The sequence below is a fragment of the Sebastes fasciatus genome, chromosome 15, assembly GCF_043250625.1.
Source record: "Sebastes fasciatus isolate fSebFas1 chromosome 15, fSebFas1.pri, whole genome shotgun sequence".
Lineage (NCBI taxonomy): Eukaryota > Metazoa > Chordata > Actinopteri > Perciformes > Sebastidae > Sebastes > Sebastes fasciatus.
The window spans coordinates 13,595,403-13,610,281 of record NC_133809.1 but is presented as its reverse complement, the minus strand read 5'-3'; the positions used below and the strand labels follow the sequence as shown (position 1 = coordinate 13,610,281).

The following is a 14,879-nucleotide window of genomic DNA, read 5'->3' as shown; positions in this document are numbered from 1 at the left end:
TTTTGGTGAATTTAGGAGAAATTTACAGATACAAATAGACAAAGTGTGGTAAAATAAACACTTAGATGTGTATTTTGGATGTTTTCTTTCCATCAGTCTGAAAGAAGACATGTTATGGAAGCAAAAAAATCTCAAAATTGACCAGTGCATGTAAAATAATGTTTTTGCCTGGGTACCATAATAATAATAATAATTAGATTTGGATATATCCCAGGTGTCTGGTTAATGACACACAGTGATGCTGGAAACTTGAATTTCCCTCGGGATCAATAAAGTTACTATCTATCTATCTATCTATCTATCTATCTATTTATCTATCTATCTATCTATCTAATTATCTAATTAAAATAAATAAATCACCCTCTCTATCAACGGTGACGTCATTCATGCGTAAGAGCGTTGTGCGTCGTGCGTCATGCGTCAAGGCGTAGCTTGAAACGAATCAAACCCGGATGTTTGATGCTCCTCGTCCTAAAGATGGTGTCTTCCTCGACTTAAAGCCAGATAAACACCAAAACAGATGAGTGGTAAACACACAATGTCACAGCGACAAGATGAAACATCAGGTATTTGAATGTTTGACTAATGCTGATGATTAATAAGTAGCCAGTGAAGGCGAACAGGATGGATTTCATCAGAGGCTCCTACACGGTGAGACGCTGACTGACATACGGCTCTTTACTTTGTTTAACATCTGTTAATGACTTTAGTTTCACTTTGTCTTCCCGTGGCAGGTGTTAAACACTTGAATGGATGTTTTATGTATCTGAATTCTGTGTCTTTTCACGTCTAAAACTTCATATTGGAGCAAATACTTTGAAGGACATTAAAGAGGAACACAAATACCCCTCACCTCCATAACATTGTTGACACACACACACACACACACACACACACACACACACAATACACTTGAACTGAATGGACTGTATATATATATATATATATGGACTGTAACTAAACTATAGTTTATATATGTATATATATGTATATATATATATATATATATATATACTGTATATTTGTATGCTGTGGGTATCGTTCCTATGCAGAGGGTAGTTTAGTTTATTTATTGACTACACTGAGGGCGTTTTATATTTTAATAATTTATTTGTGTATTTATTTTTTATACATTTTTATATGTATTTATTTTATTTTATTTTTTTTGCATTTATTTAGAATTTATTTTGTATTCAGTTTTGGAAGTATTTATTTATTTACTGTATATTTGTATGCTGTGGGTATCGTTCCTATGCAGAGGGTAGTTTAGTTTATTTATTGACTACACTGAGGGTGCTTTACGTTTTAATAATTTATTTATTTATTGTGTTGAGTTGAATGTGCTACTTATTTTGTACTGTAATTACCTTGTGCCTTTTCTACCTATTTTCTTTTCTTAATTATTTCTTTTTAAAATATTTTTATGAGAGCTACAAGTTCTTTTAACATGGTCATGGAGCATATATATATACTGTATATTTGTATGCTGTGGGTATCGTTCCTATGCAGAGGGTAGTTTAGTTTATTTATTGACTACACTGAGGGCGTTTTATATTTTAATAATTTATTTGTGTATTTATTTTTTATACATTTTTATATGTATTTATTTTATTTTATTTTTTTTGCATTTATTTTGTATTCAGTTTTGGAAGTATTTATTTATTTACTGTATATTTGTATGCTGTGGGTATCGTTCCTATGCAGAGGGTAGTTTAGTTTATTTATTGACTACACTGAGGTTGCTTTATGTTTTAATAATTTATTTATTTATTGTGTTGAGTTGAATGTGCTACTTATTTTGTACTGTTATTACCTTGTGCCTTTTCTACCTATTTTCTTTTTAATTATTTATTTTTCAAAATGTTTTTATGAGAGCTACAAGTTCTTATAACATGGTCATGGAGCATATATATATATATATATATATATATATATATATATATATATATATTTACTGTATATTTGTATGCTGTGGGTATCGTTCCTATGCAGAGGGTAGTTTAGTTTATTTATTGACTACACTGAGGGCGTTTTATATTTTAATAATTTATTTGTGTATTTATTTTTTATACATTTTTATATGTATTTATTTTATTTTATTTTTTTTGCATTTATTTAGAATTTATTTTGTATTCAGTTTTGGAAGTATTTATTTATTTACTGTATATTTGTATTCTGAGGGTATCGTGCCTATGCAGAGGGTAGTTTAGTTTATTTATTGACTACACTGAGGGGCGTTTTATATTTTAATTATTTATTTATTTGTGTATTTATTTTTTATACATTTTTAAATGTATTTATTTATTTTTGCATTTTTTTTTATTCAGTTTTGGAAGTATTTATTTATTTACTGTATATTTGTATTCTGGGGGTATCGTTCCTATGCAGAGGGTAGTTTAGTTTATTTATTGACTACACTGAGGGCGTTTTATATTTTAATAATTTATTTATTTATTTGTGTATTTATTTTTTATACATTTTTAAATGTATTTATTTATTATTGCATTTATTTTGTATTCAGTTTTGGAAGTATTTATTTATTTACTGTATATTTGTATGCTGTGGGTATCGTTCCTATGCAGAGGGTAGTTTAGTTTATTTATTGACTACACTGAGGGCGTTTTATATATTTTAATTATTTATTGTGTTGAGTTGAATGTGCTACTTATTTTGTACTGTAATTACCTTGTGCCTGTTCTACCTTCTTTCTTTTCTTAAAGCTGCTCAGAATTCCAATGTATTTATAGGTGCAAATGGCAAATAAAACTCTTGAATCTTAAATTTTGAAAGATACCACAAAGTTATAGTACTTAACAGATAACGTAGATGCCGATGGAATGGAAATAATGTTACATAGCAACGTGAAATAATGTTTTTTTACTAAGTATAAGAAATTGTACGTATAGTTTGTACGTATAATTTTGTCTAACAACTTAAATTAATACATGTTTCTGTCTTTCTTCTTTAGGATAATCTCATTGGGACTTTACTTGCCATTTTTGGAAATGTGCTTGTCAGCATCTCCTTAAATATTCAGGTACAGACACCTCTGTCCTCCACAAAAACTGCTTTAAATGTGCTTATTTTTTTGCGCGCATGGGACACCGACCCGGGTGATTCATGCGTGTAAGAAGTTACAAACAGTCCCTTTTAAAAGTAAAGTTATTATGTCTCCTATATGGAATAGTTCTTTGTCTCTAATTTCTGTGCATCATGTCCTCTTGTGTAAACATTATAATATCTCTTCTGCAAACCAATTTTGCCTCCATTATTTGGTTGGTCTACTCTATTTGTTTGCTTTGTGTAAGCAATGTATACTGCAGTTGACTCTGTGTTTACCCATGTGACACTGTGTTAACTGCTCACCTTTCACTCACAGAAATTCAGCCATGTGAATTTGGCAGGAACCAAGGACCCGCGTGCCTTCTACCTCACCAAAACCTGGTGGTTTGGGTTTGTACTGACGTGTCTTGGGGAGGGAGCAAACTTTGTTTCTTACGCCTTCGCCCCCCTCACCCTCATAGCACCTCTAAACGCTGTGTCTGTCCTTAGTGAGTATTTGTTCTCTTATGTTTTAGTAGTAGATGTTTGGAGATAATCACTAATATGATTGTGAAAACAAGGTCAAAGGAACATTTGTGTTAACATCCTGCTTTTTTCTTTTTGTTTTCAGCAAGCTCAATTTTGGGGCTTATTTTTCTGCGCGAGAAATCGAAGCCAAAGGACTTTGCAAGTAAGTTGAGCATAGGCCTGTAACTGAAGACACTCACATGCAAATATGGAATTTGTGCCATTGTATGCAAATGTTTAATCAGACTCGTGCCAAACTTGACAAACTACATACTGCCTGCTCAGTCAGCTGCTACAGTATAATGAAAAAGTTTGTTCATGTACAGGCCATATTTTGTTGTTATATTTTAAGACCTCATAAAAGTGAAATTGTAAAAAAAGTAGTTGAGTTTCACTGTGATGTCTAATAGTCTTTCTACTATATCATGTTATACTAAACATGCTAACACGTTTCCTACTTCACTGGAACTGAAAGCATGTCGTTTTTATGTTATTTCAGGGCGCTATGGGCTGTCCTTCCTGGGCTGTATCCTGACCATAGGAGGAACATTCCTCTTTGTAGCATTTGGACCAAACTCTCATGAAAAACTCAAAGCTGAGAACATTGTGACGCACGTTGTTGGATTGCCTGTTCTCTTGTACCTGGTAAGATATATTTTAATTTACTGATGTTCAGAAGCACAAGGTATGGAGGACAGATAAAATAAAATAACTAAAAAAATAAATAGATAAATTGCTCGATAAATAAATAAATGTCATTAAATGTAGCAAAAATATTATTAACAATAAATGTAGCTATTAATTAATTGATCAAATGTGACATAAATTGATATTTCTGTTTTAATTTGTAAAACTGTATTTATTTATCTTCAGATTAATTCCCTTATTTATTTGCTATTCTGTTTAATTTCCCCTTTTATTTATTTAAGGGAAAATCGTGCAGGAATAAATAAATAAATGCCTCCATAAATAATACATATATTTAAAAATAAATATAAAAATAATTTAAAAAAATGAATGCAAATATGAATAAAAATGCAAACTGAACTGAATGCAAAATACATAAATAATTAAAGAATAAATGCAAAAATGAATAAATACATTTGTAAAAGTTAGTTTGTCATTTGTATTTCTACAAATGGTGTTCTTGGTCTTCTCAACTCTGGCTGTAATCTGGCAACGACTGCAGTGCTTCCTGTTTTGATATTAATTTGGTGTTTATTGTTGCTATTACCCTTATTGACAGCTCCTGGAGATCATCACGTTCTGCCTGCTTTTATACTTCTACAAACAGCGCAGAGCTAACTACCTCGTTATTATTCTGATGCTGGTCGCGCTGCTGGGTGAGTCTCCGGCATTAAAGCCAGTCAATTTAATACCATCTATGAAGTCAAGCTATTACCATACTTTATTAGAATACACGTTTTTAATGTTCAAAATGCACCTCAGCTGTTGTGAGACAATTTTTTTGTCTCTTGTTTTTTCAGTATTTAACTGCTTTTTTTTTTCTTTTTTTTAACTGTGGTGCACAGGCTCAATCACAGTCATCACGGTGAAGGCGGTGTCAGGCATGTTGGTTCTGAGCATCGAGGGCTCCATGCAGCTGGACTACCCGATCTTCAGTGTCATGCTTGTGTGCATGGTGGCTTCAGTGGTCTTCCAGGCCAGGTGAGTGACGGTGGTCAGTAGGTCGGGATGGTAAAGAATTACATTAATTAATAATTACATTATTTGGCTTGCTTTTTTTAGTTTTTATTCTCTACGGGTGAACAAAACTAAGTCATGGCCTCTAAGTTTTTTTTAAATGGTCGCTATTTACCATTTTTTTGTGTGTTGTTGCCTTTTCAGATTTCTCTCCCAAGCTTGTCAGCTGTATGACTCCTCTCTGATTGCCAGTGTCAACTACATCCTCTCCACCGTTTTAGCCATCATAGCTGGTGAGTTTGTTATGTGATTCTTTGCTGCTAATTTTCTGTTGACAGGTAGTTTTCAATCGGACCTGTATTGACCAATGTATGCAAATCACCGCCTGGCGTAATAGAAAAAGAGCTGTGCCCAGGAGCCTGATTAGCAGAGTTGGAAATCTCTGCTCATCTCTTCTTTTCTGGTTTTCAGGCGCTGTGTTTTACGTAGAGTTCAAGAATGAAGACGCCCTTCACATCTGCATGTTTTTGTTGGGGTGAGTGATCCTCCATCGTAGGCCTTTCTGACAGACATTTTGACTTGACACCGTAGGAAAAGCACAGGTTTAAATAGTAAAAACAATAATAGCTGAATTTTATTTAGCTACTTCAGTTTCAGTGTCCTGGAATTGTGCATGCTGACTCACTGTCATGGCTCACTGGGACACGTGAATAGGACAGAGCCATCGTGGATGTTATTAGTCACACACCTGTGCTTTACCTTCTACAAGTCAAAATGTCTGCTGTGAAAAAGGCATTATTTGTAATGCTACAGCCAAACACTAATAAACCTAGAAAACAGACATTTGAAGTGAATATGTGAAGACTTATATTGAAATATTGTACAAATATTTTGTGCTTCGTACAGATCTGCATTCTGTTTCCTTGGGGTCTTTCTCATCACCAGAAACAGGAAAAAGGCCAAGACCTTTGAGCCATATGTCACTATGGATGTGGCTAATGGTTTGTATAAACTTTACATACAGTAAATACTGAAAATTGTATCTATTTAGCTAGAGCCGCGGGGTTGACAGTACTGTTTTTAAGAGGCTATAGAGGGCTCAGTTCTTCTCAGTTCTCAGTCCCCATAGTAGCCATTTCATATAGTGAGGCTATTTTGTTCCTCACTGTATAACATGGCCTGTGGTGACCTCTAGGATAATCACAGCCTCATGAAACTTTACAGCCACAAACTAAAGACCTAGGGCATTCAGAGGATGAATGGCTTTCCTAGGTAGATTGACAATGAGGGGGTTTGAACAGTTTCTAGAACTCGCCATCTAATCGCAGATAAATGTCAAAAGGTTTTGACACAAAATCACAGCATGGCTTTTTCTATGGTGTTCCTCAAGGTCTTGGTGTCTCAATGTGGTATTTTGGAGGGATTATTGATCATTTTCATCAAATCTCGAGTGGTAAAAAAATGGTTAAATTTAGCACCAAATCTGTGTAACAAATGGTATCAACCCAAAAATTGCTGCAACAACTTATGAGACATAATAGCATGGGAATGGCCATCATATACTTCTATCATAATGTTCGTAGCCCTTATACACTTTTACAATTAATTTTGCATGTTTATTTCTGATTTATGACTTGAACAACTTGTGCTTTCAGATGCTGTAAACCACTTCTATGTGACATATACTGTTGACCAGCTGCCTCCCCTGTATCCCCCTAAAAAAGACTAAAACTGGTCTATGTGGGTCTCTTGGGGTTAAAGATTTTTACACACCTAATGTAAATCAAACGAAAAAGTGTGGCTACAATAAACAAGACTGATCTGAATGATTCATTTTTAAAGTTTTAAACTTTCCTGGTCTACTTTTAAACACTAAATATGAATACACTATTTTGCGTTGCATCATTTTAACTCGCATTTCCTGACTTGGACCTTATCCTACCTGTCCTTTCCATCATCAGGTGTTCCGACTATTCATGACAAGGGCCTGGTTGTCCAGCCGGACTCCAATGGTTCCTTCTCCTATGGAGCTCTGGTCAACAACGATGGAGTGGCTCCTGCTCCTCTACCAGTTAACCTGAGACAATCTCCAGTCGTCTCCAGATCCACCTATGCATCTCATGGCCTGTCTGACCTAAAGGGAGATTAAAACCAAGTATTTTTTATTCATATATTTTCATCCATTCAACTATAAACAAACATTCAAGGACCTTGAAAGGCCAAGATGGGTTCAGTTTTTGTCACATATACACCACCTCCAGCCCAGTAGGGGGGGGTTCACTGGGTGTTTTACACTGCCTTACACTCCTCTTCACATGCTTTCCTTTCTGAGATCTCTAAACCAAAACCATTTTTGAGAAGATGTCAGCTGTATTCATTCCAAAAATTAACAGAAGAAACCCAAAGCTGCTGGACGCTGTAGTGGATTCACAAACATGGCTTAATGCGACAGCAGAGATGGTGTTGGTGTTGTGCCTTGAAGCGTACTGCCCTTCACCCTGTGACAGGACTCACTTCCATGACCGTTAAGCAATTTTTTCGCTCATTAATGGGAACATACAGGGATCTGTTCTTCCATTGAGGATTGTGAAGTACTCCTCAACTGTCCTCAAAGTTATATAATGTAGCTACAGACTTGCCAACGAACTTTTTGACTTTGAATATCTGCCTCTAACTCTCTCTCTTATAGGAGCGGTTTTCACTCCACAATTTTGCCTCTTGCTCTTGGGAATTCATTGTATTGTACTTTTCCTGATGTGACCAAACAGTGTGGGCGAGTCTTCTAATTTATTGTAATGTATTTATTAATTTTCAAGTTAACTTTTAGTGTGCCTCAAAAGGTAGCTGTACACTGGATACATTACTGTAAGGCGGTACATAACCCATTTAAGTGAGTGAAGCATCATGTAGCAGTTCAGTTATAAAAAGGCAACTGTAATCTGCACTTTGGATGACTCTAAATAGAAGGGAAGTGAATCACATTTGAAATAACTGATAATCTATTTAAATGTGCACTGTGAAGTATGAAAAATCTACTGTAGAAAGAATATGTCTAAATTTAGTTTTTGGCCTCTTTAATCTGATGCCTTGTTTGTTTGATGAAGTTTCTGATGACAAAACAAATCAAGAAATGAAACCAAAAGTATGCAGTTAATGTTGGAAAAATGACCATGTTGTTGTGGCACAATGTTTTTTAAAATGTACCCGTCCCATCAACATTTTACGCGCTGAAAGATAATCCAGCAATAAGCAAATAAGCGTTTTATGATTAAATTAAATTAAATTAGGGATGCGCGATTTTGTAAAAATATCTAATTGTGATTATTTGCACTGATATTGCGATATGATTGCTGATATTAGAGGGAATGATCATTTTTACATCATTATTCTCATTTTCATTGAAAAACATTAAAATGATCATGGTGTGATTTTTGCAGCGATCTGTACCAAACAAAGTCTGTAGAGTATGATGTGTAGGCCAGGAGATATCTGCAGCCCCACAGTATTCAATTTAAAATGGTATTTTGACACACAACAAATATTGTGATTTCCTCCTCATTCCTCTTTTTGAAAACTGCAGTAGGCCATAATTGTGCAGCTGTAGATTAAATACTCCATAATGAATGAATGCATGCATACATTGGATACACTCCACCTCTACATATGTGGCAATTCATTTTTACAGTGTTAATAACGCAGAGAGCCTTTCCACAGTATTCAGTACATACTTGTTTTGGTTATATCGCCTGTGGTTTGTTGTGTGTATAAACTCATCATTACATCACTTTAAAACCAACTGTCTTGTTATTAAAACTGTCATGTAACCTGAAATGATGCTGTAAAAGTCAAACTTTTCCCATTGTAAATTAAATGCAATCTTGTGTCTTAAAACTTAATGTAACCTAGTTCTGGTGTTTTTGGTTGGTCACAATTTACAGAAAGGTGTGCAAGGTTCGCAACACGTTTGGCGTTGAAATGATGTCACTCACTAGATATAATAGCTTCTCTGTCATAACTGCTTATTTAAATGTCCTAACAATGAACTCTTCTAGTAGGTTGGACTAACACACTGCAGTATCAGAGTACAGTCATAAACTGCGTCATAGGATATTCTACTGGAAGGAAAACCTCCAGCTCTTTGAGAGGTGATCTACGACCTTAGAAACTGCACACCACTGCAGTCTAAGAAGTCTATGGAAGCTATGATTATTTATTCTGTGGCCATAAAACAACACTTTAACTAATTTAACAGTGTTTGTGGAGTCATTATAATCCTATAATCCATTTGGTGCGTGAAAAATCCTATTGACCTACCTGTCTTTTTTTTTTAAACCCTGTCGCCTCATGTTGCTTAAAAATGAAGTATTGCAAAAAACATTAAGTACTGAAATTCAACTTTACATTCAAGAGGGAAAAAGGGCACCCCTCTCATAATTATTTATTTTTAAAAAAACATTACATAGCCTACAGTAGCACACATTTTACTTACTTTCATATCTATTTATTTCAATACCCATACAGTCATGCAGATGTTTAATACTCAACAGATGATGGACCATACAAGTAAACAAGCCTGGACCTCTGTAGGGGGGTCAAGGGTGAATTTCTTTTATAAACAAGCTCTATTTTGATGCTTTGATGCACTCTGGCACCTTATTTACATGCAAAGTGTATGTCTTAATCAATTGAAAAACGTTTTACTTCTACTATCATCAATCTGTTGTGACTTATTACTATTTATTTATTATTTATTTAGGCAGGTATGCATGCAGAGCTGAGGTGTGTGAGCTATACTCATTCAGGTTTTAGTCAGGAGGATGCTCATACATATTATAATGCAGGATAAAGAGACACGTTCTGAATCTCTACAGCAGATAAAACACACTATTTTACTTACTTACATATCCATTTATTTCAATACCCATACAATCATGCAGATGTTTAATACTCAACAGATGATGGACGACATTTCGGACGAGCTGAGCCATACAAGTAAACAAGCCTGGACCTCTGTAGAGGGGTCAAGGGTGAATTTCTTTTATAAACAAGCTCTATTTTGGTGCTTTGATGCACTCTGGCACCTTATTTAGTCTTAATCAATTGAAAAACTTGTTACTTCTACTATTATCAATGTCTTGTTACTTATTTCCTATTTATTTATTATTTCTTTAAGCATGTTATACTGTGTCAGTCATAACCAGTTGTGATTTTATTGTTATATTATTATACTTGGGCTATGGATCTTCTATAGTAGGCCTACATTATAATACTCCAATAATATTCCAACTGAAACATTATAGGGTTAAGTAAGGTGGTGTGTTTGTACATAAGTGCTGATACTTAAAGTGCTTGCCTGTGTGGTTTCCGAAGCCTATAGTATCGCTTTATAATATATTACAGGATGCCTATTATATAGGCTGTAATCAACAGCAACCAGCCAGACGGGCAGGTATGCATGCAGAGCTGAGGTGTCTGATCTAATCATTCAAGGTTTTAGTCAGGAGCATGCTCATGCATATTATGCAGCAGGATAAAGAGACAAAAAAGAGAATAAAAGACACTATTTTGGGTTTGGGTTGCCCCAAAATTGAAGTTGTCTGTGTGCAACAGGTGGATCAGAGAACTGTAATCTAGAACCATGAGATGTCTGCAGAGATGTGTGACTTTACCTCATTATGTTTACACAGTGGGTGTGAGACAGCTGATGGACACCACCACAGACTGGCTGCTTTGTCTCTCTCCAGGACGTCCTTGTGTATCATATTAAAGCGCAGTTTTACAGCAGCAGCAGAGCTCTCTCTGTGTGTGCTGCTGCTCGGTCGAAGCGGAGCATCCTCCTCTGCTGCAGCCCGATTGGTCGCTCGGAGCCTCCACCGGCTTCTCATTGGTCGCACCTGCCGAGGTCCTGACGCTGGAGTAGGCTGCATCAGATAGTGTCCAATAATCCAGTAATAACAAAACACCGACGCGTCTGACTGACAGACAGCAGCTCAGCCTCAAAAAAAAAAAAAAAAGAGACACATCAGAGCAGCTTCAGTCTGTTTGACAAAGTCACCTGGAAAAAAATCCTGTTTTTTTGTTTTAGTCCAGCTTGCAATGCGTCGTTTCGGCCGCTTTCACTGACACTAGTGAGGTGAGTAATGCATTAACTTCACCTGTTAGCTCGTCACCACCACTCTGAGCTAACTTTCCTTTGAATTCACCCTCTTTATATGAGCTTAAAACACCATTTGGCACCGGAAACAAGAGTGCTTTCATTAGTTACTTTGTTGCTAAACACGCGTGCAGCAATTTGTTGCACACGAGCTGTGACATTCAGGTGGTTTCCTTGGGAGTGCACGCGATGCAAATGTTGATGTCACGATCCTGCACGGCCATTTATTTCTACTGTGGACTGTTATTGATGTCATTGCATGCTCGTGCTCTTATTTGTGCACGAGATTGAATGACAATGTGACACAGTTTTTTTTTGGTCTATAATCAATATCCATAGTACTGTATCTCTGCTAAATTTATTTTTAGATCATTTTTAAGATTCATTTTCAGGTACTGTGATTAAAATATGAATGATAACCTTCAGTCGTTTAAATGTCCCACTAGATGGCACTCTATACCCCCAGTACAATGTTGGAAGTTTCACATTCATTCATTCATAAACATGTTCAGATTTTCATTACAATTCTGCAAATATATTTTACAGTATAAAAAAAATAATATAAAAATAAAATAAATTATACAACAAAGAAAATGTAAGGAAAGGAAAAGATGAATACAAATAAAATAAAAAAATAAACCAAAAACAATTGGTAAATTTGAAATGTCTAAACAATTTAATATTTTTTGTCCATATATATTTTTTGTATTTTAAGTTATCAATCATAGTCAAATGTGTTTTAAAAATCTGTATTTTTTTTAAAATATAAAAGGAGGTTATTCTTTTAAGCCATATCATTTTATGTATGTAATATTTTGCTAAGATAATAATCAAATTAATTATGTAAATCTCATCTGCCGAAAAGATGGGATTGTTAGAACTGAATATCTTTGGATTTTGAACTGTTGGTTGGACAACACAAGTGATTAAAATTCTTCTTCTTTTTTGTCCACAATTCTTTGTATAATATATATATATATATATATATATATATATATATATATATTAATTTTTTTTATTTTATTTTATTTAGTTTTTTTTATGGACTAAACATTTAAGCAATTCATTTAGAAAATAATCACTAATCCAAAATGAAAACATCATTAATTGCAGCCCTTAAAGGAACACGGTACCTCATCCTTTTTTTTACTACTATATTTGTGTATAATTTATATCTGTTTTATATTTAGTTTTTTTTTACTGTTTACTTATTAAAATATCTTTATTGTTTACTTGCTATTTATTATATCTTGTTCTGGCTTTTACTGATGCCTCTTGTTGTTTGCACTGTCCCCTTTGCTGCTGTAACACTGCAAATTTCCCCGTCATGGGACTAATAAAGGATTATCTTATCTTATTGATCTGGATTGATATATCGATTTAATGATCATCGATCCAATATATCGATGCAAAGTGAAAACACTGATACAAAACATGAAAATAGTGGCACTTTATAGTGAACAACAGGGGGTCTATTTTTATTCTTTTTATTAAAAAGATAAAAAAATTTAAATGTATGGAAGAGCCCAGTAATAAAATGGTCAAATCATATTTTAGTTGTTTGTTTGTGACTTGATATAAATGTAACTGATTGTGTTAAATGGGCATATGATATTGTCTCATATCGATTGCAGGCCCCTGAATTGAATCGAATCAAAATCGTATCGTGGCAGACTTTGTGATATCAGCAAATATCGTATCGTTGAGAATCACTATAATATTGTATCGTGATGAAGGAGTAAGTATAAGTATACACCCCTAAGTGAAAGATGGCTCATAAAACACTTAGGACTGGGACCAAGTTGTTTTCTCATTCACCAGCAAATTCACAGATACAGTATACCATACCATACCATAATTGAACCATGACCAGGCAGAATATTTTAATCAGGAATACTGAGTCTTTTATTTTTTGTTTGCCTTATCTTTTGTCCTGTTCATCTTTCTCTCTTCTTGCCATCTTTAACTGTCACTACTTCCTCCTTTCCCCTCTCCGTTTCTCTCTTTTATCTGCCTGTGTGGTATCAACACTGACACTTAAGTGCAACCCTGTAATCTTCAGGCACCAGAGTGTCTCACTACCACCTCATTCTCTGTGTGCTTTTCCACAAACATCCAGCCTGTATATTATTCACCTTATCTCTTCACCTCGCCTCTCCCCAGTTCCCAGCCTCTGTGGTCCCCACCTGCCCGTCAGCTGCCGTCCCAAAAGGCTCCGACATGCTGCGAGAGAGCTCCAAGGCGTGGAGCAACGGCTCCGAGGCCTACAGCAGCGATCCCGAGGAGGATGAGGAGGAGGAAGAGGACATGGTGTTTGGGGAGACGGACCAGGACGGCATGGCGGAGGAGATGATGGATCTGAGCGACCTCCCCACGGCGCTCTTTGCGTGCAGCGTCCATGAAACCGTGTTCGAAGACGACGTACACAGGGTGAGACGGAGCAAAACTCACTTTCTGGGTCAAATTTTTAGTGGTGGTGGTGTGTGTGTGTGTGTGTGTGTGTGTGTGTGTGTGTGTGTGTGTGTGTGTGCGCGGGTTGGTGTGTCAGTCTGTGTATGTTTGAGTCATCCTGCTGAATGTGTCAGCGAGTCCAAGATTCAAAAGCCCAGCAACACACGCATGATGTCATCCACAGCTTTCGGTCCTGTCACGGTCTCAAGCTGTGCCGCTGATTGCTCAACCGCAAAGGCGCACACACACACACACACACACACACACACACACACACCTGATGCTGTTATTTATTTGCCAATGAACATGAATGCAGGGCAGCGGATTACAATATGAATCGTGAGCCATACTCATCCTTAATCCATGCGCCTGTGTGCATATCATTCGATCATGCAGTGTGTTATTCATGCCCACTTATACTCATACAAAAAGCCCACATACGGACATGTTACATTTGTACCCATTGAACAGACACTGCTGTATATATTCCGTTAAGGCCTCTCTAGGATGTGTAGAGTCTCGCTGTACCAGCTTTATCAGAGATGAAGATCAGAGAGCGAGAACATTTGGGATCACTGCTTTGCTGGAGGAGGACACAAAGAAAATACGTTTAATTTTCTGCTCCTCTAATCCAATTATGCCGTCCTACCATCCCTCCATCCATCCAGCTGGCGTGCCTCACTTTCTTTAAGTGTCCCAGTCTTTCTTTCTCTGTCAAGTCTATCCATCCATCTCGTCTCTAAAGGCCCTGACACACCGAGCCCACATCAAAGAACTAGCGGCGATGAAGGCCGACTATTGCGTGGTCTCACGGCGCCTTTGTCTTGGCTGACAAGTTGCATTTGAACACAGCACAGAGACTACAGCCGACCGCCAACTACCACGTACGTTCTGTGCCTGCGTGAGATGAAATAACTCTCCCTACCAGCAGGTCGCGGTAGTCTGTATTCGTCATTCAAAAAGGGAAACCAGAAGACAGAAGATGGCGGATATACGGATTGTTATGATACGTACATGAAACAAAGCAGCGTTTGCCGACCATTTTCACACCACTCTCACT

At 36.1% G+C, this 14,879-nt stretch overlaps 2 protein-coding genes across 5 annotated transcripts in view; both read left to right on the top strand.

Moving 5' to 3' along the window:
- The first annotated feature begins 429 nt into the window (after positions 1 to 429).
- nipal3 (NIPA like domain containing 3) lies at positions 430 to 9,110 on the top strand. 4 transcript variants are annotated; one of them, XM_074659905.1, is made up of 12 exons: positions 430 to 651; positions 2,969 to 3,037; positions 3,380 to 3,551; positions 3,674 to 3,733; positions 4,070 to 4,215; positions 4,817 to 4,913; positions 5,103 to 5,238; positions 5,419 to 5,507; positions 5,686 to 5,749; positions 6,121 to 6,215; positions 6,870 to 6,992; positions 7,176 to 7,317. In XM_074659905.1, the coding sequence occupies exons 1-11, from the start codon at positions 625 to 627 to the stop codon at positions 6,941 to 6,943; spliced, it is 1,029 nt and encodes a 342-aa protein (XP_074516006.1). In that variant the 5' UTR covers positions 430 to 624; the 3' UTR covers positions 6,944 to 6,992; positions 7,176 to 7,317. The 4 variants fall into 4 exon arrangements, with proteins under 4 accessions (XP_074516006.1, XP_074516007.1, XP_074516003.1 ...); XM_074659906.1 differs by having other exon boundaries at positions 6,870 to 6,954; positions 7,176 to 7,298; XM_074659902.1 differs by lacking the exon at positions 6,870 to 6,992 and having other exon boundaries at positions 7,176 to 9,110.
- Positions 9,111 to 11,194: 2,084 nt separating this feature from the next.
- Positions 11,195 to 14,879, top strand: part of rcan3 (regulator of calcineurin 3) — a 54,183-nt gene continuing 50,498 nt past the window's right edge. Inside the window, exons 1-2 of the mRNA XM_074661094.1 lie at positions 11,195 to 11,347; positions 13,532 to 13,798. Of these exons, the coding sequence (XP_074517195.1) occupies positions 13,589 to 13,798 (210 nt within the window). The 5' untranslated portion in view covers positions 11,195 to 11,347; positions 13,532 to 13,588. The remainder of the gene's footprint in view (positions 11,348 to 13,531; positions 13,799 to 14,879) is intronic.